The sequence below is a fragment of the Temnothorax nylanderi genome, unplaced genomic scaffold (assembly GCF_030848795.1).
Source record: "Temnothorax nylanderi isolate EJ_2023f unplaced genomic scaffold, tnyl_v1.0 TNYL_tig0008_pilon, whole genome shotgun sequence".
NCBI classification, from domain to species: Eukaryota; Metazoa; Arthropoda; class Insecta; order Hymenoptera; family Formicidae; genus Temnothorax; species Temnothorax nylanderi.
This window is the reverse complement of record NW_027249070.1, coordinates 1,575,631-1,601,203: the sequence shown is the minus strand read 5'-3', so window position 1 is coordinate 1,601,203 and position 25,573 is coordinate 1,575,631. Positions and strand designations below refer to the sequence as shown.

Genomic DNA, 25,573 nt, shown 5'->3' with positions numbered 1-25,573 from the left:
TTAAATTAACGACATATTTTGAGTAGAGGAAGCAGTGACGAGCTATAGGAATGGTTAAAATTGACTGAAATTGAGTATAATTTGACACAACGAATTTACACTGTTAAATATTGAGGGATGAAATTTGAATCAATACCTTCAGTTAGATAACATTTTGTTATTTTTAATTACCATGTACATATATCGATTGTTTTAACGCAAAACAATATTATTTTAACTCTATTGGTTTAGTTGAATTGTTTTAATCAAATTTACGACGTAATTTGAGTAGGAGCAGTGACGACCTACAGGAATGGTTAAAGTGATTGAAATTGAGTATAATACGGCTATATATTTAACAGTAAAGGATCCCGGTTATTTGGGACGAAAGACGTTTTCGATTGCAACGTGGAAGGATCCACAAGTCGCGGTTTCGCGAATCGGGACTTTCTCCCGCGGGTTACAGGGAGCAGGAGGGCTGGAGCTCGGGGGGAGGAAGGTTTGTTTTGGAAACGTCGGTCACGTCGTCGCAAAACGGACCGACGTATATGCACGTGCGCCCGCGCAACGCGCACCAGATGGTCGTCGGTGGGCGACGATACTTTTAGCCCGGTGGGCGGCTGGTTGAGGGGTGGTTTTATCGACCAGGGTACGCCAGAATCTCCAAGAGGTTCAGTAGTCGCGGGACCACCACCCCGTCGGAAACGGCTTTTCGCTAAAACGCCTCACACGCTGGACGCTTCTACGGTGCTCCCGTTACTTCTTTCTCTCTCCCCCCGGTCTCCCTCTCTTTCTCTTTCTCTCTTTCTTTCTTCGTTCTTCAGCTTCGCCCCTTATCTTTCGATCCCTCGCGCAAGATATCTCGCGACGAAAACGCGACGTGAAACCGAGGAGGAGGTGCCATATTCCTGCATACGAGCGATCCTGGATTCAGCTGCACGAAGTAAGTGAAACACGGGAGTGCGGAGAAGCGGGGGGGTTTCATCCCCCCGCGGGTAAATATTTGCAAAATGTGTCTCGGGTCTTTCTCGCGTTTAACGTGTCGCTCATTCGATAGAACGTCGCTTATTCGTTGACTCTCTCCGAGCCTCCTGCAACGCGGTATCAAAAGGTAAATACGCAACAGATTTACGAGTCTATCGCTAATGACGCATTACGCGACTCTTCTTTTGATTTCGTATTAATTTGAGCTGCGAGAGAAAACAGTTAATGGAAGGAAACGTTCACGCTCGAGAAAACATTCGCGTGCACGCGGCTCGCGAGACTTCGTCCGTCATTTCTTCGGGATGAACAAATATGGGGCAATCGGAGTTATCATATAGATCTGACACGTCTGCCTTCCCGTTCTCTTTTAACGTTTAACGTTTATCTTTAATTCGTATGCGACGTAGAATTAATCTACTTTTACTATTTATAAAATCAGGGTCAGCGTGGGATTATATTTCGTTTAGGGAGAATGCCTCCCTTTAAGCTTAGACGGAGTCTCGATATAGAACACCTGGTTCGGCGGCTGGAACGCTTATCGGCGAAGCGTGAAATTTCCCCTTGGATGTTAAATGTGCAATGGTGACCCATTTATCGATTTTCCGAGATTTTAGTGGAACGTATATCCACGACGCGCTTATACGTTGCTTTAAGGCAGAAAACGAGAGATAGAAGGAACAAAAATACCGATGAAAACAAAAATGGGGAAAGTCATCGAGAATCCCCTTCTGCGCGAGATTTAGTGCATCTCCTGCCGTAGCTGTCGCGTACAGCTAGCTCTCGGGTAATACATCAACGAGACGCATGCACGGGGGATGCGCCCGAGTGGAATACATATTTGTCACCTGTCACGGCCGCGACAGTCGACAAATATTAACGCCCGCCGCTGCGGCCGGCTGCGTTTTCGTATATTCCCTTAAAGCGTTCCGTTCCAGCCGAGGCTATTGAAATCGCGGTACGGCGCGGGGCGTCCATATGGCGTGCAGTAACCTCGATTATCGGAAACTGTTATAGCTATTTTTCTGGAGCGCAGCCAAACGGAATATCAACGGCTCGAGCTGAGCGCGGCCCAAGGCGAGCGGGCGGCGAGTCAATGCACGACAAGTATAGGTCGTTGCCGTAAATTAATCCCCCTCTCCCCCCCGTCCGTTTTTTTTTTCGGGGAAGCTCGCTTCGGTCTCTCGATTAGGATGTTTTACCACGAAATCGTTATCGCGATCGCGAGAATCATCGTCGCCGGGGACGGAAAGACGATCGTTTTCCCTCGAATTTTTATTTGAAATAAAATCCAACCCGCGCCTCGGCCGTTGCACAACGTAGAACAGCCCGCGAATTGGTACCTTCCATCAGGGTGAACCACCTCGACGTGCCGTCGAGCCCTGCCTCGATCGCGAGCCGAATCGCGTGCGTCCATTAAAAAGAAAAAAAAAAGAGGAACGAAGCACGCGCACGACTCATGCGTGAAATCGAGCGATATGCGGAATCGCGCGGATTTACAAAGACGCCGGATATCCTTTTCTCCCCCCCGCCCCCTCCGTCCTCCCCCCCCCCTCGCTCCCTCTGTAGTCCCTGAAGATTCTGGCAGAAATCCAGGGTAGCGAGATAGCGGCGATACTAGTTGCACATTCGCGCGCGCCTATAACTCGGCCTACGCTATTATATACGATGCACGTGGAGCTGCAACCATGACATCGGGGAATCAGGCCAGCGTTCCACTTTACGCCCTTCTAAAGCGATAACGGCCGTATATCCGACTGTTTTATGCGCGTATACCCCGCGCCGCGTAATTCCGCGTAATTCCGTAATTCTGAAATCGAGGATCTCCCGTTCGGTCCTCGACACCTCGTGACCTCGAGGCTGTCCCCCGATTTCAATCGCGTTAAATCACATACAAAAAATCGCACTTCAGCCGTCGTAAATCGGACGAAGAGGCGGGGAGACGTAGGAAACATGTTTTTCTGTTTATTTTCTCGCGTTTCCTCGTGAACGGCGGTCACGCGAGATCGTACTTATCGTTAGCGCGTCAATAGGGGGGGGGGGGGGGGTTGAATCTCTCGGATTACAAGGGAAAGAGGGAGAAGGAATTTGCCGTGTGTTTTTTCAGCGGTGTGTGCACCTGCACACCCCGTGCTGCCTTCGGTTGTTCGATAATCGAGGTACAAAGGTCATCGCCCCCCCGAGAACATATCTAGGCCACCGACACCACCAACGTTTGCCAGTAATCGCCATCACCGTCGCACATTCGACTACCAAAGCAGTCCCTCGCGGTGGAAACGACCACGTAATATTTCGAACATCAATCTTTCGATACGGGAGAGAGTCGCGTGTCCCCTAAAATTTAATAAACTTTACCACGATCGTGCGCAAACACATCATTACATTGTTATATTAAATATTAAAGAATGAAATTTAAACCAGTGCCTTGAGAGTTAAATAACAAAATATTATTTATATAACTGTCATGTGTCTGTCAAAATTTATTTTTAACACAAAACAATATTATTTTAATTCCGTTGGTTAAATTTAGTTTAATTAACATCGTTTTAGTTAAATTAATATTGAGTAGGAACAGTGGCAATCTATAGGAATTATTAAAAATAACTCAATTGAGTATAATTTGACACTACGAATTTACGCTGTAAAATATTAAAGAATGAAATTTAAACCAATAGCTTGAGTTAAATAACAAAATGTTATTTATAACTACCATATATGTCGTAATTTATTATTTTAACATAAAACAGACTTATTTTAACTCCATTGATTTAGTTAAATTAACGACATATTGTAGGAGCAGCGAGTAGGAGCAGTGGCGATCTGTAGGAATGGTTAAAAATGACTCAATTGAGTATAATTTGACACTACGAATTAAACAATGTACGATAACATGGATAAACTTAATTCGATCGTTGCGTGGCCGAGCACGTTTCTTCCCAGCTTCTGACGCTTCCCCTCGTGATCTCGTTTCAGAATGATCACCGCGTTACCGGTACCTTCGGTGAAGGTCTTTCACAAGACCTACTACCAGGAGAAGAGCTCGCGGATAGGGAACAGCCAGCCGGGTAGCCCGCTGGCGGAGAGCGAGGCGGTGCTAGATAAGGAACCTCCGGAGTACTATTTCTGCGGAAAGGTATATATAAGAACACCATTGTCTTGTACGTTGCTCGCTACTGATCGTGAGGAAATCGCGGTACCAATAGCGGTATTATTACTCCAGGTCAATTCGCTGTACGTCGTCGTCGGCTCGTTGTTGCTGGGAGCGGTGGTGCTGGTCGTCGGTCTGGTTCAACTCGCGCCGGGCGCGGAGGCAGCCCGGAATTCGGCGGCCCTGATCGCCACCGGAAGCGGCCTCCTCGTGATAGGGGTGTTCCTCGCGCCCCTGCGAGCCGTCTGCATCAGGAAGCAGAGCGCGGCCCAGAAGGACGGCACCCATCAGCGCAGCGTCACCAGCATAGACATGCTGCTGGCCCAGCACAGGTAAACCGATCCATCGGTGTTCGTCAGCCTCTTCTAATTGAGGTGTAAACAAAAGAGAGAAAAAGAAACATTCGGAATTATCTCTTATGTCTATTTCTACCAATGCAGATTAACGTTAATCTCAGTTTAATTTACTTTTTATCTTTTTCTAATTCTTAGAACTAGAAAAAGATAAGTTAAATCGAGATTAAAGTTAATCTATATTGGTGGGATAAAACGTTAGAGTATAAAAATGTGTTAAAGCGTTTTGTGATCTTTGTAACACAATCCTCGTAGACATTACGTCAAAATCAAAGTTGGCAGTCGAGTCATTCCTTGCTCGAGAAAGATATACGGTTACCTTTGAGAGATCCGTTTCAAAGTCCTGTTTCGCGAGGGCGTCTTGTTCTCTTATTCACGCGTTTCATCAACATGATCTCCGTTGTATCGGCAGGGACTTCACGGTCCTGACGCCCGACGAGCTCGAGGACCTCGTGGGCCGGCCGGCGTCCAACAATCTGGAGAACAAGCCGCACCGGCAGGGCCACAACACCTAGGTACCGATCGCCTCGAGGAAGGCACCGCCTTCCGCGTCGTCATCGTCCCCGCCGTGCTCGAGCACCACCACGCCGCCGTCGTCCGCCGCGTCGCCGCCAGGACCAAGCTCCTCCATTCTGTACACGCATCGTTACGATACGCGCGAGCATAGTTTGGTTTAAAATCGATGTGCACATCACACCCGCCGCCGTCATTAGCGTTTAGGGCCGCAAGGGCCTCCTCACGCAACTTTTCTAACGCGTGCACCGCGCAGCCGAGGGTCCCGCGACCGGGACAAGGGTCTTTTCGGGGGGGAGGTAGGCTTAAAGAAACGTAAAACTCGTCGCCGCGAGCGAGGAGACTAGCCGATGCACGACACGTAGAGATTTCATCGTTTCACCAAAAATATTCCGACGACGATTCAGAGAGGCTTCGTTGATTCATCCCGCCGTCGAGCCGAATCACGTGTGCGAAACGGTTTTTACAGATGCGTGTGTATACGAATTCGAAATCTCATAAGCGACTTTGAGAAACATATGCTTTGTATTTTACGTACGGCCGCGGTATCGCTTGCACGTATTTGCATTCTCTCGAGCGTAAAAATTAAATCTCCCGCGGAACACGCTCTTTTTCTGTTCTCCGAAATGTGACCGTCAAAGGATACTTTAAATTGCAAACGCTTTGCGGTTTGATTACTGAAATTTTAACAATGATATTTTCACGCTGCAGAAAAATATATACTTTAATCTTTAATATCTCTAAAAAAGTGTTTAGTAAATCTGTAATGACGGGTATGTTATTTTCTCAAAGACTAAATTGTGTTCAATTCACGAATGAATGAAGTACGATACCGAGTAACTTCGTCGCGAATCTTCATCTCGATTTAAGTATAGATACATACATAAATAAATATATACATATATATAGCGTTGTATAAGATACACTTACGATAGGATTTGGAAATTTTCGCGATTTGTTATAGGGCGATAAAGAGGAGACAGACGAGATCGCGCGCGTAAAGAGGATCTTCTCGCAAGTCTCGCGAATACTTGTTCGTTAAATATTTAAAAATGCCGTCTTACGGACGTATGCGCGATATGTATAGCCCCGTGTCGACAGGCCACGTATAATGTCAAGATCATTTGCGGGAGGAAAGGGTAAAACGACACAATAAATCGGGATTGGATGAGTAACGACGAACCTCACGAGCAATGAAACATACCGAGATCGATATAACACGTTTATACAAAGTGGCGTGCAAAAAGTGGGAATCAGCAGAGCGGGTGTGCACGTTCGTATGCGTGTGTGTGTGTGCATGCATGTATTGTGTGTGTGTGCATGCATGTATTGTGTGTGCCTGACCCATTGAGAGCGAGTTTCAAAGTCCTCGGGAAAAATTTGTGCGCCAGGCGCAATTAGCTCTCTCACCTTCGAAACTTCTGAGCTTCTAATTGCTCGTCCGGGATACGGGACCTTGATTTATAAATTCTCCGTCGAAAACGAGGTCGACGCGAGGCCGCGAGAATGCCCGGGTATGCTGATCTCTACCTTTTGCGCGAAACCATTATAGACGCGGACGTTATTCAGGATGGATATCGGATATCGAATCGACAACGGTCTCTTTCTCTCTCGTTAGGGAAACGAGAAATCTGATATTTATCCTGGCCGCGGCGAGTTTATCGATCCCATCTTTGATAGAGCGTCTCCGGCTCGGGGGTTTCGATTCTTTAGGGGGCGGAAGTTGTTATTTCGTGGCCGAGAATGAGAAAGTACGCGTAAATGACGCCTAACGTAGAAATATAAATCAAAACACATAGGAGACTAATGATAAGTGATTCCGATCCGCATTTATTCACTTTGTACGCTAAAAGAGGGTATCGTTTAGGTTTATTCTTAAAAATATTCCGTAAGATTATTATCGTAAAACAGGCAGGTTCTAACATATTCATGCGTTTGACCTGCAAACGCAATCTCGTCAGGTTCACTGTTTAATTGGGAATTGACAAATTGACACCCAACAAAATACACTCGATACGTGTCTGTTATAGAATTTATAAAATCGGTTGAAACTTCGGTTGAAACTTCGGTTGAAAGTAACGATATTGTCTAAGTCTCGAGCTTCTTGTGTAAGGGTATTAATTTCGAGCGAGCGAAATGCAGCTTCGAAGAGGAAACATATCTACCGAGTCGGCTACGAGTAGAGATATATTTTTATCATATCATTCTAGCGGGTACGCGCGAAGGAGGAAGAGAGCGATTAAGAGATTTAAAAAAAAAACTGTCCACTGTTTATCGATTTAAAAAAAAGGTTCGCATTCGCCGTAAGATTCCTATTGAATGTTTGCCTTAATTTCTGAAGACTATAGAGATCGCCATTAAACATTAACAATAAATTCTATTTGAGAAATTCTAGTCGCGGGCGAGGTAAAAGCGCGATTTAATCATATTTTAAAGTTCAACCCTTAAATTCGGTGTATTCGAACACCGTTCGTCGCGCGACCGAGGGAGAAACCCTCGCCAGGATATCATTTGTTGCGGTAGGACTTGAACGCGACCTTTTCAGGCGAGGTGCAACAGGAAGAGATGAACCCGCGGATATATCATCAGTTAACAACAATAAAATGTTACAATTGGAAGAGAAGCTCGGAAATCATTCCACCGGGCGATTCCGCGTCTGAAAGAGTTAACACCGCGGTTACCAGTTGCACGAAAAGATCGGACGTAATTTTAAGAGATTCAACGCACAGAATTAGCCGTAAGCATTTTTATAATGGTGTTCTATGTATATTAATACTATTGCTAATACTGTTACTCGTCACACTCACACAAACACACACACACACACACACACACACACACACACACACACACACACACACACACACACACACAGAAACACAGCCCGATTGTGATCCGGCCGCGAATCGGTCGGCGGAAGTGTTCTTCGTACATGTTGAAATCATCATCCCTAGGACTGAATAGTAAACACGCGCCTAGCCTTGTACATATACGAACGTTTGTAACGCGAGAACAAAACAGAAAAGAAGACAAACCGGGATCGGTGGTGCAACAGATCTTGAGACGAGATTTGCCGATTTTTAATTAACGTTTAAAGCAGATCGTGCGAAGATCTTTCGCGGAAACATCCGTCAGCCGCGATTGCGGCGTTTCTCTAGAATCAACGCATCTCATAAATATATCGCCGGATTTGTTTGACCATGAAGATATAATGGTCGATCTTCGGGATGTTCGTTCCAACTAAAACAAGTCCATTATTTCCAGGAAACACGATCGTCCGTTCGATTGACGTAAATTGATGATTAATCGAGGAAATTTTTAATGGAATTTCTTACGTTGGCGCTCGAAAGAGGATTCAGCCACGTGTCAATTTAATTTTATCGAGTTCCAACACGTGGACTCTAAAACGCCTACGAGACTAGCCGAGACGCTGCAATCGCGTCGCTGTCTCGCGTCGCACGAAGAAAATATCTCCGTATCCGTGCTGCATATAAATGCATCGCTTAATCTTATGACGTAACAGTATAATATCGTATCGAGAAAGTTTTACCGGATAAGACTTAGACTTTAATATGGTAGCGCGTAAGTGTAAGAGGAATGTTATATCGTGAAGCGTTCGCGATGACGCGGTCATCATTGTTGAGGCTGGCCGTCTTGGGGCGAGATGAAAAGGGGATGCGCGATCTTTCGTTATTTTATTCCGTATTGCTGCTGCAGTAACGCATAGTTTTACTGCGAAATTGCTATTTATATTTTATACGATAACGATTATATGTATATAATATATATTATATAATATTATGTTATATTATATATTATAATATTATATATATCGGTGATGCGGTGTCATACGTCATAATGTATTCGAGTCACACGGGGTTTTCGACGTGAGGGGCACCGAACCCCTTCTATCACTGCCAAAGATTCATCGTAAAGCAAGAAATGCGGACGTCAAGGCAATCACGAAGAACGTCGGCTAAAAACAGTAAAACCGCGGCTGCGTCAATCGAAACCTCAACAATATGTTCCGCCATTGTGAACATGTCGAAGACATTCTGCGTATAGAACAGCTATGAAATATACGATATATTATACATTACAGATATTTTATCGGAAACATTCTGACTTGCTTAAAAAGTTGCGTTGATCCGTATATTTTGTAAGCGAAGATTATCAATAGCAGTTATATATAATAAATATTACTACTACGATACCCATGTCGCCGCGATCATTAATTATACCTCGAATCTCCTCCTTCAATCTCAGCAACACTAGAAAAAAATATTAAATATATATTAATAAAATTAGTCCGTATGAAAATCTATGAAATTAATCTATAGGTCTATAAGAAAAGGCAAGATTTGTCGCTCTATGAAAAGTCGCGTGGAAACGCGGAAGCAATAGGAAGGCAGGAGAAATGGCGAACGACAGGGAAACACAGTAAATAACACGAGAGCCTGACTCTGTTCGTTATATTTTTCAATAAAAAATTTATTCGTAATTAAATCGAATTAGAGAGATTAAATGATATACATGCAAAGAAATCGCGAATCTTTCTTTTCTCTAATACTCTTCCTTGACATATTTATATATATATATACTCTGCAAATTTTACGCTCTCTTTACATTTCTTTTCACCTTCTCCTGTAACTATATACGAAAATTGTTATTAAAAGGCTCTCCGATACAGTGACATGTACCGTTCAATTTTCTAAACGCTAAACATACAAACGTTAAAAATCATGATATACGATAACTTGCGGTAAAAACATAATAAAACGCTTATTTTTATTTAGATCATTATTGGCTATGGGCGAGATGGGGGTAAAGTACAGGTTTTCAACGACAATATGTTGGCACTGTCACTTTAGGACGTTTCTTGGATTCCATTTCTGAAAAGAATTCTTTAATATCTTCTTCACGTACGACCTTCTTGTTTTCAGCAAACTTCTGTAAATATTGCATGAGCCGTTCCTTCATATTGTTGTATTCTGCGAACGATATAAACAACAGTTTAACGCTAATGGAAAGAGATTTATTTTTTGGAAGATTTAACGTTTTCGAAAACATTTCATTAGAATAACTACAATCTCTGTAATTTTACCTTCAATCGCTGTTAACTTTTGTACGTGCCCCATGCTGGCAAGAGCCTTCATGCCTTTCTCATATTGAGATTCCTGTTTGTTCATTTTGCCTGCTTCCTCATACGCTTGTACGCTGTCTTTTGGATCGAGTAGAAATGCAATGTCTTTTGCACTATACAACTGTAATAATGGTAAAAAGTACGATAAAAGACTGTCACATACAAAGAAATCTATCTGAGTTTTTAATATAATAATAAAGGTATGTGAAAAGTCGATATCTCACCGATTTGCACTCGTCGCAAGTACACAACGCGGTTCTCCAACCCTCTATCCAAAAACAGCTTCCCTTAGCATCGGCACAGCTATGTTTTGGCATTTGACATCCTTTTGGCAACTCACTGACATCTACCTCCTCGTTTTTCTCAGCTACATCCGCTTTCGCATCGGCTTTCTTTGGGACTGCTAGCAGCAAAATAACATACCAATAAGTTTACAATTAAAGCGTTTACAATTAAAGCAACTTTCGGGTGTGATAAAAGTTTTAGTAACCTGCATATTTCGTCGCATATTTCCACAGAAAGTTGTGCTCTCTCATACAGCCTGTGCAGATCATTTCATCGTACGCGTTATCTGCTGGCGCGTTGTTGCCGCAATCTAGATGCTGAGGGAAAATTGCATTAGACATAAAAATTTTCAACGTCACAGAAGGATCACCCTGCATTATTTACCTTCAAGTGATACCAATCCTCGCATATTACACACTGCAGCATATCATCTTCATCACCTTCCGGATCGGGATAAGGTCTCGCACAGGTACAATAAACCCCATCAAAGTTCTGATTGTATTTATTCTCAGTATTGGTAGCGGACTTGAGCTAAAAAGCACAACGAGCAAGGTCAATCGAGGCAGTATAACTTTATATGAAACATAAATTTCACAGAAAACCCATTACCTTCTCCAGATTGCACTGCTTGCCATCGAACTTGGTATTTCCACAGTCGCACCTGAAGTGCCGCTTTGTATACAGCTCCACCAGCTCGTGACCCTCGTGACAGTGAAAGCTGCACGCCAAGCACACGGCAGCTCGGACCTTGTTTGAGCAGCACGTCTTGCACGCGTACAACGCCTGTCTTATGTATCCCTGCGAACAGTCGTCCAAGAGGAGCAAACGCGTTAGCCAAGTCAACGGATGGAGAACGGAACGGTGAATCCTGTCGCGGGCAAGAAGGTCAAAAGCTGCGTACCTTGCTGTAAGTACATATCTGGTCGTCGGACGCGCCCAGAACGGCGTACGCGTCCTCCTCGAGCTGGTTTTCCACCTGGAGAACGTCGAGCATCGTGACGGAGCTATCGTCCTCCACGGACTCGGCCAGCTTGTCGGACATGGCTCCGATCTCCGTTGCGAAACGTGGAAGGAGGAAGACGAAGACGACGACGACGACGACGACGAAGGTCCACTCCGCGGGTAGATCGCGGGACAAGGGAATTCGAAATCGGGGCTTTGAACGGCTCGCCACGGGCCGCCGAGGGCGCGGAAGGTTAAGATCGAAACTGCGAGCGTCGTACGACTCACGGGCTGACGGCGACGCGTTCGGCGCGACGCATCTTATCGACCTTGCCAAACTTTCGTCCTTTTCCGACGAAGGAACCGCGCGTGCTTCCCGGGCTCTTCCCTTCAACCGCGTCGCATCGGGACGTCAACGGCGATCCTCGTCACGTCGCGGCATGCCGGAGAGAGACGCAATCGCGATTCAAACCCCAGGGTCACCAAACGCGGTCTCGTCAAAACGCGCGTACACTCATGGACAAAAAGTGCGCGGCGTTTCCCTCCAAACGCGACGGACTGCCTGCGCGCGCGCGTGCGCGCATTCGCGTCCAAATGAAAGATGACAATGCTCGCTTATTTCTCAGGGGACAGATGAGTTTATACATTTTAAGTATACGAACGGGATTTAGATTCCAAATCCTTTTTGACTCCGTACTTGCGCGAAATTTGTCGCTCCTTTATCGAGATTATAGTCAGATTGGTCGGAACGGGCGTCTCCCGACTCGGAATTGTCCAGGGAATGTACCTCGAGAGCAAATCCGATTCAAAATTTGCGTTCATCCAGGAGATTGTAATCTGAAGAAAGAAATAAAAATCAAATTCGAATTAAATCATCGAAAAAGAGAGAGATATATATATAAGAAAAAAAACTGTGTCGTAATTAAACTCCAATGGAATATTATCGATTACGAATATCGCGTTCCAAAACGCATCCGAGGGGAATGCGTGCGCGCGTTTAGTTTGAGTTTGAGTACTTATTTGTTTAACCACTTGTTTAAAAAAAAAACAAATGAACATAATCCATTTTAAAATTGACTACTGACTATAGAAGATAAAATCTGCTACGCAGCTGGGCTACGAGCAATTTTTTTATATGTCGTTCGACGCATTCGATCGGCAGTTTTGCCGACTTTTAAATAGGGGCCCGCCAAGATATTTCGATAATTTTCAAAAATAAAACTTACCCGGCTCCGCGGTCATTACAAAGATTTTAATGTATAGCTCTCTTGACAAAAAAGATTGGAAATTCCTTCGATCTGTACGTCGGCAACCCAGTATTGTGGCGTCCCCTGAAATATCGTAGGCGACTGAATAGTACTAAAAGGCCAAATGGTGATCCGATCGATGAATGTATATGCCAAATCAATCTGTAAAAAATAAAAATACATTTTTGGATTGATAAAAAGATCAAGAAATATGACGCAAAGAATTTTGAGAATTATTGCAAGTAATGATATACGTGTATTACTACCGTTATTACTACCACAAATCTTATCACTTATATATTATATAAAATATTATTATATAGAGAATATTGTATAGTCTAATCGCAATTTTGCTTTTTGTAAAAGAACAATGTAAAAGGTATTGTTCTAATTATTTTTCAATTATTCTTATTATTTTATGTGAACAGAGATTATACAAGAGAAAGAAATACATGGACATATTTTATTAATGCTTCGGAAATACAATAACAAACATTGAAACAAGCTGTGATTCTTTTTTAAATACGTCGTTGTGCGATGAAGACACTGTTTTAATTATCTCGATGTATCAATAATTATTCATTAGCATGTTAAACCCATTGCTACGGGAATATAGAATTATAATCGCTAAATGCAATATAACGCGAAATTAACAAAGAAAATTACTGACAATTAATAACAGAACAAATAATGGTAGAAATATAAGAAATCAATGACACAGGACTTTCGTGTGCGCGCGCGCGCGCGCGCGCGTATGTCCAAGGTATCTTCACAATCCACATCGATCCGGCAAAATTTAAACTGAACGGTAGCGTAAACGTACGAATGAGAAAAAAATATCGAGCGCGGGTGACTGAACGCGGGAAGTCGAATCCGATAACCCTTTGTCGTCTCGACAATTGCTTATACCTCTAAAATTACCCTAAAACTCTTCCCTCGCGTGCGCGTGCCTTACAGCGACGTTCACCGACGACATTACAATCAACGGCGTACAGACAGAATTTTTTTTATCGTAAGAAAGAAAAGTCGTAGATTTGCGTCACTTTTCATCGAAAATATCGAACACACGTCGAAAATTGCGTGTACTTTGATACGACTCGCATCCCACACGGTGCCGTTCTGCTTCAAACGCAACCCCTTTTTATTCATATGCTGATAGCTTACCTGTAATCTCGCTCGACTGATTTCAATTACAGCCCGTTTCGACTTGGCTTTGACCGAACGATACATTAAACTCGAGAGGATTGGTAATTAATTTTTCAGAGCCACGGATCGCACGAGTAATAAAATTTAAAAATTTATGTAGCACGTGATAGCGTTACTTCAAAGTAACGCTATCACGTGCAGTTATCGATAATATTTTTAATTTTCCAGCGTGCATTAATGCAGAAATCGATGTTCATTTTCGCGATGCTTAATGTACCTAATGCGCAATGCGCGGTCGCGAGATAATAAATGTCCCGTATAATTGGTATACCGTTATAATTGGTTGTGTATAATTGGTACTGTCGCGTTACGCTAATGTAACGCCAGAATAAAGAAAGTCTTTCGATCTTGCATATCGGAGAACTTTTGTGAATATTTTATAAAGATATGTCATATAGTTTTCTCGTTTAATATAATATAATTAAAGTAAAATAACACATTTACTAATAATTTTTGTTCCACTTGAAAAAGTATAAAAGCATCAACATAAAGATAGCGTTACACTTGTAAGATTTTTAGTGATTAAATAATATTGAAACATTAACATGTTATAATATCACTGGTTATAGCGATTTATATTTTAGCCTAAGTATCTCAAATGACAGTAGCTCTATGAAATAATAACAGAGGCACACAAAAAAAAAAGTGTTTTGGCCGAGACACTACACTAGTGTATTCCCATGTACTTTTTCCCGCTGAATCCGAATCCGAAGTCAGATTGGCTAAAATTTATGAGATAACCACAAAAAAATGCTCAAAAACACGAATTAAAGGCAAAAAAAAATTGTTTTATTGTGGTTATCTCATAAATTTTAGCCAATCTGACAATTCTGACTTCGGATTCGGATTCAGCGGGAAAAAGTACATGGGAATACACTAGTGTAGTGTCTCGGCCAAGACACTTTTTTTTTTGTGTGCCTGTGTAATCAAAGTATAGTAGGTAAACTTACAGAATGGTGAAAAATGACTAATTCTTCGTATTTAACAAATGTATTTAACATAATCAAAGTTCGAAGTATCGATACTGTTTCGTTCGCGTGCTCTAAACCGTCTAAGAGTCTTTAAGCTATCAACGACACACCGACAATGTTTCGATCGACAATAAAGGGGCTTCCTTATATCATAAGAAAAGAGAATTGTAAATCTGTCTGAATTAAATAAGAAAAGACGACGCTAATCCTGATGCCATATCTTATGTGACTCGCAACCTAAAGCTTCCTGTAAGTTTTACCGTTCTCTTTGAAGCGCAATTTTTCTTATGTGTCTCTAATTTATCTACAACCTCAACAAATGTGTATTATAGTCCTGTTCCACAAAGTTCTATCAAATAACATCTTAAATTTGCTATTAACTTTTCAAAGCCTCGATAGACGATACGTATCATGGAAATGATAGTCAATAAAAGAGATACTTCAAAGCAACGTCAATACAAATTCTCTTTCAATAATCTCACAATATCGGTTCCGATTTTTGAGATAGAAGGTAAAATTTCTGTCTCTACCTCTGCAGTTGAATGTAAATCCATCGTATCGAACACATCGGAAACGTTGTTAAGTATTTCGCAGAGCGTATAGCTTTCTAACTAACATTTTCGCTCTTTTTAATAGTCATATTAATAAGCACTCACGTTTCGGATAAAGCTTTTAAAATAGGAATTATCGGTATATAATATATATTTTCTCAGTGTTCGCGTACGGAGTATGGCAATCATTCAAAATTCATTATTATTCCTTAAAGGTTAAATCATATTATTTTAAATTCCCGTAAGATAAGTCACAATAAAATTACTGTATCGTTACTACTATGTGATTGACAGTTTTAATATTAGATAATTTATCAATTCTAATTTTTTTGTAATCATAGTTTTTAAATGTTAACGCTATTTACACAGACATTGACATCTTGCATATTATTGTGTTAGAGAAATTAATTATTAAATAATTATTATTCTTTGTCATTACTAATGCTACAACAAATTTCAATGTTTGAATTAAGAAACTACAATATTGGGAAAGATAAAAATCGTAATATTTCATTTTATTAAGAAAGCTGTAATCTCTTCTCTTCGAGAGTTTTAAATTAATTACAAAAATCTAAACTTCTCTGGCATTTTAAGAGATTAGAATTTTCAACTCGAAAATTCTATTCCTTTTCTGTCGACATCTATTCGAATTATACGACGTAGGTATCACAAGATGACTTATAACGGGTTGGAGGCGTATCGTAAATACCAGCGTTTCCAACGGATTCTACTCATCATCGGTGGCTGTTGGTACATGCCCACAAAATCTGGCAAGATCCGTTACTATTGGTCCGTTTGTGTGCTCTTGGGCATGTTCATGTACATGATGATAGCATTGCATTTGAGCTACATCCACAGACGTAACTTGGTGATTATGATGAAAGGCATAGGCATTGCAATAAGTACATTTGGTGCCATTCTCAAGGTAAGAATCAGGAGGGATTTACATTTCATCACGTAGAAAAACACGATTAGATAAATATTTTATACAATAGGAGACACATCATTAATACATTAATATATTAATGTATTAATATAAATTATGTCCGTATGTTTCCTTCTCTTATATAATTTCTGCCTGTATAAATACGTAGGAAAAATAATAGGCCATGTGCGGCGAAAATAAAAATGCATACTCCAAGTGCGGCGCGAAAAGAAACTTTATACTCCAACGGTGGCGCGAAAAAAAATGTATGCACTAACGACGGTTGATTAAAAAATTCATACTCCAAATTCAACGAGGACAAAAAATATCCCAAGTGCGGCGAGGATAAAAATATATGTATATATCGACATTATGCAAATAATCAACCGGATTAATAGTCAAATTAAAAACTCACAACGGACACGATTTACTTACGCGGTTTCTTTAGAAAACAAATTGAGCACATTTATTAGTGGAACACGTAAATTGCGCTAATGTAACTTCTTATAAATGTCACTTCTTTGCCACGCTCCATATTTTCGAGAGAAAAAAATTTTTATTTAAAATTTAACTATATGACAGATTTAAAATCGTAATATTAAACAGCCTTTGTGGAACATTTTTGTCTCGTGTAGAGAAGAGATATGCATGTCTGATCTTTTTTAAGGTGGGAACCTTCCTCTTCAATCGCCGATCTCTGATAAAGTATCACCGGACGCTGAATGATCTTTTCGAGGAGGAACTTGCGCGGAACGAGAAAACACGGACGATAATGCTTTCGTTCCTGCCCACAATGTGCATCTTGGCGTACACATACTCCGCCATTCTGTTGGCATTAGTCTTGGCGTATTTTGTGCCTCCATATTTAGTCATAATCCGCGATCTCTGTCATCTCCATTTAACTACGAATTACACCCTACCAATCAGTAGAAGATACGGGCACTTATGGCCCGTTCCCGACAATTTTTTGTATCATTTTCATCTGCTCTTCGAGACGAGTCTAGTGTCGCTCAGTAGCACAACGGCGGCCAGCGTTGAATGTGCCTTTAGCTTCTATGTCTACCAGTTTGTCTCGACGATGCACGCTATGACTTTCAGGCTCACGAATCCTTTGCCCAACGAGAAGTTTTCAGACGTTCTAAAAACGTGCGTAGAAAAGCATCAGAAGCTTCTGCAATGCCGTGACACGCTGGAGCACAATTATGGGCCTCTTGTATTTTGGCACATTGTCTCCAACGCCGTGCTTCTTTGCTCATTGATGTACGAGGCGATGTCAGTACGTAGATACATTAATGCAAAATTTGACGTTTGATGTCGCAATGCTTAATCCATTGTATTATGCGTAGTTAAAATCGGCCATGAGATAATAAATGTTACGGTTATACAATTCGTACCGCCGTGTTACGCTAATGTCAGAATAAATTTGAACGTGTCTTGATTTATTTGGAGAACATTTGCGAGTAACAAATAAATGTCATAGATTTCTCGTGGCGCCAAATATAACTAAAAGTAAAGTAAAATGTCATCTAATATTTTTTGTTCCATTTTTAAAAGAATGGAAATAAAAATTGCGCTGCGCTTGCAAGATTTTTCCGTGTGCAATGGTATAGCATTGCCTAAATATTTTATAATGTAATATTAATTTTTAAACTTTTGGAATAGTACTCAAGCTTGAACGTTACCAACATATCCATGTTTTTGACATACGCTGTAGTAAAACTGTTTCAATCGTTTATGTACTCATGGTACGGTACTGTCCTGACAAATGCGGTGAGTTTTAATAATTTGCTAAAACAATTATAATAACTTAACATTTATCCTTTCCTATATATATTCTATATGTTTAGGGCGAGGATTTTCGTAAAGGAATATATTTTGGCGAATGGCCTAATTCTGATCTTAATCATCATGTGAGAACGAGCGTTATTCTGATGATGATGCAAAAGCCGATGACTATAAACGCATTTTTCGCTCCCGTTGAGATGGTCATGTTCACTAATGTAAGTAGTTAAGTTGCAATTCGCTGAGTAAATGTCTGGAAGCTTATGACTTCCAACTAAAATTGTAAAAATTATGTAGCACTAAAAAGTTATAAAAAATTAAGAGATTTTAATTACTGTCCGAAAAATGTAAATTAGAACATTACTTTATTCGTGAAGTTTTTTTCTTCAAATTCATATTCAATTTATTTTCTGCAAACTTTGGAAATGTCTCTACAACTTCTAATAATATTTACAATTATGTATTTTTCGCGTATTAATCTAATATTAATCGTTTTGCTTTTATTCGTAGTTCATAAATACTACAATGTCCTATTTCTTCCTGTTGCGATCTGTTGGTGATAAACACGAACAATGATGAATGAGTAATGATGAATGCTACATATGTTTTGTAAACTCTGACAAAACTTGTATAGAATTGTTACGTCATTAGTAGATTATTTTATTTTAGAATGTAAAATCTTGCATTATTGACATTTTTTATTATTACGTTATTAATGCTTAATAAATGTGTAAACTATTATATATTAAAACAATAACATACTATATTGTCACTGATTATTGCGTTTTATCTTTATTTATCTTAAATGACAGTAACTTTACGGAATAGTAATCAACAAAAATTTAGCAGGTAAACTTACAGAAAGGTGAGGAATGATTAATTCTTCATTTACGCGTGTATTTATTGAGTTTCTCGAATGACACACCGACCTACTAAATGTCAGAGAAAATTTGTCAATATATCGTATATAGACATGATAGCAAGAGAAGTATCCAGCATAGGGGATTGAACGGGACTCTCTTTTCTACAGACGTCTGCTTATACCCTCAGGCTAATCAAAGTTAAGATATAATCGATACCGTTTCTTTCACGTGCTCCAAGCTATCAACGGTACATCGACAATGTTTCTATCGACAATATATGGGCTTCTTAATATCATAAATAAAGGGAATCGTAAATCTGTCTGAATTAAATAAGAAAAGACGATGCTAATCTTGATGCCATATCTGATGTGACTTGCAACCTACAGTTTTCCTGTAAGTTTTACCGTTCTCTTTGAAGCGCAATTATTCTTATGTGTCTCTAATTTATCTACAACCTCAACAATTTTGTATTATAGTCCTGTTCGCCTAAGTTCTATCAAATAACATCTTAAATTTGCCATTAACTTTTCAAAGCCTCGATAGACGATACGTATCATGGAAATGATAGATCTCAATAAAAGAGATACTTCAAAGCAACGTCTCAATATAGATTCTCTTTCAATAATCTCACAATATCGGTTCCGATTTTTTAGGTAGAAGGTAAAATCTTTGACTCTACTTCTGCAGTTTAATGTAAATCCATCGTATCGAACACATCGGAAACGTTGTTAAGTATTTCGCAGAGCGTATAGGTTTCTAACTAACATTTTCGCTCTTTTTAATAGTCATATTAATAAGCACTAAGGTTTCGGATAAAGCTTTTAAAATAGGAATTATCGGTATATAATATATATTTTCTCAGTGTTCATACGGAGTATGGCAATCATTCAAAATTCATTATTATTCCCTAAATAAGGTTAAATCATATTATTTTAAATTCCCGTAAGATAAGTCACAATAAAATTACTGTATCGTTACTACTATGTGATTGACAGTTTTAATATTAGATAATTTATCAATTTTAATTTTTTTTAAATCATAGTTTTTAAATGTTAACGCTATTTACACAGACATTGACTTCTTGCATATTATTGTGTTAGAGAAATTAATTATTAAATAATTATTATTCTTTGTCATTACTAATGCTACAACAAATTTCAACGTTTGAACTAAGAAACTACAATATTAGGAAGGATAAAAATCGTAATATTTCATTTTATTAAGAAAGCTGTAATTTCTTCTCTTCGAGAGTTTTAAATTAATTACAAAAATCTAAACTTCTCTGGCATTTTAAGAGATTAGAATTTTCGAGTTGAAAATTCTATTCCTTTTCTGTCGACATCTATTCGAATTATTCGACGTAGGTATCACAAGATGACTTATAACGGGTTGGAGGCGTATCGTAAATACCAGCTTTTCCAACGGATTCTACTCATCATCGGTGGCTGTTGGTACATGCCCACAAAATCTGGCAAGATTCGTTACTCTTGGTCCGTTTGTGTGCTCTTGGGCATGTTCATGTACATGATGATAGCATTGCATTTGAGCTACATCCACAGACGTAACTTGGTGATTATGATGAAAGGCATAGGCATTGCAATAAGTACATTTGGTGCCATTCTCAAGGTAAGAATCAGGAGGGATTTACATTTCATCACGTAGAAAAACAAGATTAGATAAATATTTTATACAATAAGAGACACATTAATACATTAATATATTAATGTATTAATATAAAATATGTCCATATGTTTCCTTTCTCTTATATAATTTCTGCCTGTATGAATACGTAGGAAAAATAATAGGCCAAGTGCGGCGAAAATAAAAATGCATACTCCAAGTGCGGCGCGAAAAGAAACTTTATACTCCAACGGTGGCGCGAAAAAAATTTTATACGCTAACGGCGATTGATTAAAAAACATACTCTAACTAAACTCTAACGCAAAGAAAAATTCATACCCGAAGTGCGACGAGGATACAAATTTATATCTCAAGTGCGGCGAAAATAAAAATTCATACCCCAAGTGCGGCGCGAAAGAAAACTTTATATTCCAACTTTCTGTTTTCTTTAGAAAACAAATTGAGCACATTTATTAGTGGAACCCGTAAATTGCGCAAATGTATCTTCTAATAAATGTCACTTCTTTGCAACGCTCCATATTTCGCGAGAAAAAAATTTTTTTATTTGAAATTAAAATATGACAGATTAAAAATCGTAGTATTAAACAGTTTCTGTGCTACATTTTTGTCTCGTGTAGAGAAGAGGTATGCATGTCTGATATTTTTTAAGGTGGGAACCTTTCTCTTCAATCGCCGATCTCTGATAAATTATCACCGGACGCTGAATGATCTTTTCGAGGAGGAGCTTGCGCGGAACGAGAAAACACGGACGATAATGCTTTCGTTCCTGCCCACAATGTGCATCTTGGCGTACACATATTCCGCCATTATGTTGGGATTAGTCTTGGCGTATTGTGTGCCTCCATATTTAGTCATAATCCGCGATCTCTGTCATCTCCGTTTAACTACGAATTACACTCTACCAGTCAGTAGAAGATACGGGCACTTCTGGCCCGTTCCCGACAATTTTTTGTATCATTTTCATCTGCTCTTCGAGACGATTCTATTTTCGCTCGTTAGCACAACGGCGGCCAGCGTTGAATGTGCCTTTGGCTTCTATGTCTACCAGTTTGCCTCGACGATGCACGCCATGACTTTCAGGCTCACGAATCCTTTGCCCAACGAGAAGTTTTCAGATGTTCTAAGGACGTGCGTGGAGAAGCATCAGAAGCTACTGCAATGCCGTGACACGCTGGAGCACAATTATGGGCCTATTGTATTTTGGCACATTGTCTCCAACGCCGTGCTTCTTTGCTCATTGATATACGAGGCGATGTCAGTACGTAGATACATTAATGCAAAATTTGACGTTCGATGTCGCAATGCTTAATCCATTGTATATTATGCGTAATTAAAATCGGCCATGATATAAATAAATGTTACGGTTGTACAATTCGTACCGCCGTGTTACGCTAATGTCAGAATAAATTTGAACGTGTCTTGATTTATTTGGAGAACATTTGCGAGTAACAAATAAATGTCATAGATTTCTCGTGGCGCCAAATATAACTAAAAGTAAAGTAAAATGTCATCTAATATTTTTTGTTCCATTTTTAAAAGAAAGGAAATAAAAATTGCGCTGCGCTTGCAAGATTTTTCCGTGTGCAATGGTGTAGCATTGCCCAAATATTTTATAATGTAATATTAATTTTTAAACCTTTGGAATAGTACTCAAGCTTGAACGTTACCAACATATCCGCGTTTTTAACATTCGCTTCAGTAAAACTGTTTCAATCGTTTATGTACTCATGGTACGGTACTGTCCTGACAAATGCGGTGAGTTTTAATAATTTGCTAAAACAATTATAATAACTTAAAATTTATCCTTTCCTATATATATTCTATATGTTTAGGGCGATGATTTTCGTAAAGGAATATATTTTGGCGAATGGCCTAATTCCGATCTCAATCATCACGTGAGAACGAGCGTTATTCTGATGATGATGCAAAAGCCGATGACTATAAACGCATTTTTCGCACCCGTTGAGATGGTCATGTTCACTAATGTAAGTAGTTAAGTTGCAATTCGCTGAGTAAATGTCTGGAAGCTTATGACTTCCAACTAAAATTGTAAAAATTATGTAGCACTAAAAAGTTATAAAAAATTAAGAGATTTTAATTACTGTCCGAAAAATGTAAATTAGAACATTACTTTATTCGTGAAGTTTATTTCTTCAAATTCATATTAAATTTATTTTCTGCAAACTTTGGAAATGTCTCTACAACTTCTAATAATATTTACAATTATGTATTTTTCGCGTATTAAACTAATATTAATCGTTTTGCTTTTATTCGTAGTTCATAAATACTACAATGTCCTATTTCTTCCTGTTACGATCTGTTGGTGATAAACACGAATGATGAATGCTACATATGCTTTGTAAACTCTGACAAAACTTGTAGAATTGTTACGTCGTTAGTAAATTATTTTAATTTAGAATGTAAAATCTTGCATTATTGACACCTTTTATTATTACGTTATTAATGTGCTTAATAAATGCGTAAACTATTATATATTAAAACAATAACATACTATATTATCACTGATTATTGCCATGCGTTTTATTTTTATTTATCTTAAATGATAGTAACTTTACGGAATAGTAATCAACAAAAATTTAGCAGGTAAACTTACAGAAAGGTGAGGAATGATTAATTCTTCATTTACGCGTGTATTTATTGAGTTTCTCGAATCACACACCGACCTACTAAATGTCAGAGAAAATTTGTCAATATATCGTATATAGACATGATAGCAAGAGAAGTATCCAGCATAGGGGATTGAACAGGACTCTCTTTTCTACAGACGTCTGCTTATACCCTCAGGCTAATCAAAGTTATAGATATAAGCGATACTGTTTCTTTCACGTGCTCCAAGCTATCAACGGTACATCGACAATGTTTCGATCGACAATATATGGGCTTCTTAATGTCATAAGTAAAGGGAATCGTAAATCTGTCCGAATTAAATAAGAAAAGACGACGCTAATCCTGATGCCATATCTTATGTGACTCGCAACCTAAAGCTTCCTTTAAGTTTTACCGTTCTCTTTGAAGCGCAATTTTTCTTATGTGTCTCTAATTTATCTACAACCTCAACAAATTTGTATTATAGTCCTGTTCGACTAAGTTCTATCAAATAACATCTTAAATTTGCCATTAACTTTTCAAAGCCTCGATAGACGATACGTATCATGGAAATGATGGTCAATAAAAGAGATACTTCAAAGCAACGTCAATACAGGATTCTCTTTCAATAACCTCTCAATATCAGTTCCGATTTTTGAGGTAGAGGGTAAAATCTCTTCATCTACCTCAGCGGGGATTAATGTGAATCCATCGAGCGCATCGGAAACGTTGGTAGGTATTTCGTAGAGCGTAAAGCTTTCTAACTAACGTTTTCGCTCTTTTCTATAGTCATATTAATAAGCACTAAGGTTTCGGATAAAGCTGTTAAAATAGGAATTATTGGTATAGAATATTATATTTTCTTAGTGTTCGTATGGAGTAGGTATAGCAATCTTTCAAAATTCATTATTATTCCCTAAAGGTTAAATCATATTATTTTACGAGAAAGACTCTATTTTTATATTCGACAACGTTTGGCTAATGTCGTGACAGTTCCACCATTGGTTTTGGTCAGATTAATCGTCAAGACTTTTTCGACCATGGGTTTTGGTCTTTTTAAATTGAAGTAATCTTTGATACTTCTATATAAGCATCTCATTTAATCAATATTATTTGAAATTTGCATAAGATAAGAGTCACAATAAAATTATTGTATTATTACTACTATATGACTGACAGTTTTGAAATTAGATAATTTATCAATTCCAGTTTTTTTGTAATCATAGTTTTTAAATGTTATCGCAATTTACTTAGGCCCATATTCTGAATTCTCTTTTAGCAGCGCTTTTAGCGACCTGATCACAAAAGTGGCAATGGCTGCTAAAATCGCGTCACTCAAGTTGGCCATATTCTCAAATCACAATTATAGCGCTTTTAGCTTTGATGTACTTTTTGACTATCATGTCACCTATAATGACTACTGCATATTTATAGTCGCTAAGAGGCCAACGCACTATTAAGTAACAAATACGAACTTGACATTGTATGCTGTCTTTCGAAACATTTTTCTGCCATTACAATATTAAACTGCAAAGTAAGTATTGAAATACGCAATATATTCTCATAAAAATAGTAATATAACATGAAGTTTTAATTTATTTTATTTTTTTATTTTTATTATTTAATTTATTTTTGGTAATTGTGAAGTAGAGGGGCTTCTTCACCGCTTTGGCTAAAACTTCACAATTTTGTGTATTTAAATATAATAGCATTCTCCACACGCACACCCACTTTTTGTAACACAATATAAATTTTTCCATTTTAATGCATCACTGTAATTTTCATTGATTATCCATTAAATGCGTCCCATTTAGCTATATTGCGATTGACAACAATGTCTCCTGATTGATAAATCATATATATATATGTCAGTAGCGCAATGGAAATATACACATGAAATCTACATTGATACTAAGTTGATAAAATACTTCGATTTGGCAATGGAAAAGAAACATTGATCTGAAGCACATTTAGCGGTTCAGGTGCGAGAAATGCTTAAAAGTGCTATAAATGTGGATTCAGAATAGTATTTTTGCTTAAAAGACGTCTGTTAAGAGCCCTCTCTCTTAAAGTTGCGATAAAAGTGAGAACAGAATATCGTCGCAATCATCGTGTCTTTTAAACCAACTTTTAAACCAACTCAGAATATGGACCTAATTAGACGTTGACATCTTGCACATTATTATATTAGAGAAATTAATTATTAAATGTCAATTTATTTTTTGTCATCATTAATGCTACAAAAAATTTCAACGTTTGAATTAAGAAATTACAATATTGGGAAAGATGAAAATCAGTAATATTTTATTTTATTAAAAAAGCTGCAATCTCTTCTCTTCGAAAATTTTAAATCAATTACAAAAATTTAAACTTCTCTGGCATTTTAAGAGATTAAACTTTTCAGTTGAAAATCTTTTCTGTCGACATCTATTTGAG

General features: G+C 38.9%; 4 protein-coding genes across 5 annotated transcripts in view; 3 read left to right on the top strand and 1 right to left on the bottom strand.

Annotated features, from left to right (window-relative positions):
* The first annotated feature begins 629 nt into the window (after positions 1 to 629).
* LOC139784486 (uncharacterized) lies at positions 630 to 9,187 on the top strand. The gene is made up of 4 exons (XM_071723669.1): positions 630 to 922; positions 3,934 to 4,093; positions 4,181 to 4,440; positions 4,874 to 9,187. Exons 2-4 carry the CDS (start codon positions 3,935 to 3,937, stop codon positions 4,974 to 4,976), a joined length of 522 nt encoding a protein of 173 aa, XP_071579770.1. The 5' UTR covers positions 630 to 922; position 3,934; the 3' UTR covers positions 4,977 to 9,187.
* Positions 9,188 to 9,444: 257 nt separating this feature from the next.
* LOC139784463 (putative E3 ubiquitin-protein ligase UBR7) overlaps positions 9,445 to 25,573 on the bottom strand; it is a 57,713-nt gene continuing 41,584 nt past the window's right edge. Inside the window, exons 3-10 of one of the 2 annotated variants that reach the window (XM_071723652.1) lie at positions 12,571 to 12,753; positions 11,304 to 12,181; positions 11,012 to 11,200; positions 10,787 to 10,933; positions 10,608 to 10,719; positions 10,342 to 10,520; positions 10,079 to 10,238; positions 9,445 to 9,965 (exon numbers count right to left, since the gene is read on the bottom strand). In XM_071723652.1, coding sequence (XP_071579753.1) covers positions 9,814 to 9,965; positions 10,079 to 10,238; positions 10,342 to 10,520; positions 10,608 to 10,719; positions 10,787 to 10,933; positions 11,012 to 11,200; positions 11,304 to 11,444 — 1,080 coding nt within the window. In that variant the 5' untranslated portion in view covers positions 11,445 to 12,181; positions 12,571 to 12,753 and the 3' untranslated portion in view covers positions 9,445 to 9,813. The remainder of the gene's footprint in view (positions 9,966 to 10,078; positions 10,239 to 10,341; positions 10,521 to 10,607; positions 10,720 to 10,786; positions 10,934 to 11,011; positions 11,201 to 11,303; positions 12,182 to 12,570; positions 12,754 to 25,573) is intronic. The other variant, XM_071723657.1, reaches the window with a different exon arrangement.
* Positions 16,014 to 18,602, top strand: LOC139782670 (uncharacterized). Its single transcript, XM_071721702.1, has 5 exons — positions 16,014 to 16,244; positions 16,912 to 17,520; positions 17,907 to 18,014; positions 18,092 to 18,244; positions 18,537 to 18,602. The coding sequence occupies exons 1-5, from the start codon at positions 16,074 to 16,076 to the stop codon at positions 18,600 to 18,602; spliced, it is 1,107 nt and encodes a 368-aa protein (XP_071577803.1). The 5' UTR covers positions 16,014 to 16,073.
* Positions 20,330 to 23,059, top strand: LOC139782611 (odorant receptor 13a-like). Its single transcript, XM_071721629.1, has 5 exons — positions 20,330 to 20,515; positions 21,180 to 21,788; positions 22,178 to 22,285; positions 22,363 to 22,515; positions 22,808 to 23,059. Exons 1-5 carry the CDS (start codon positions 20,345 to 20,347, stop codon positions 22,868 to 22,870), a joined length of 1,104 nt encoding a protein of 367 aa, XP_071577730.1. The 5' UTR covers positions 20,330 to 20,344; the 3' UTR covers positions 22,871 to 23,059.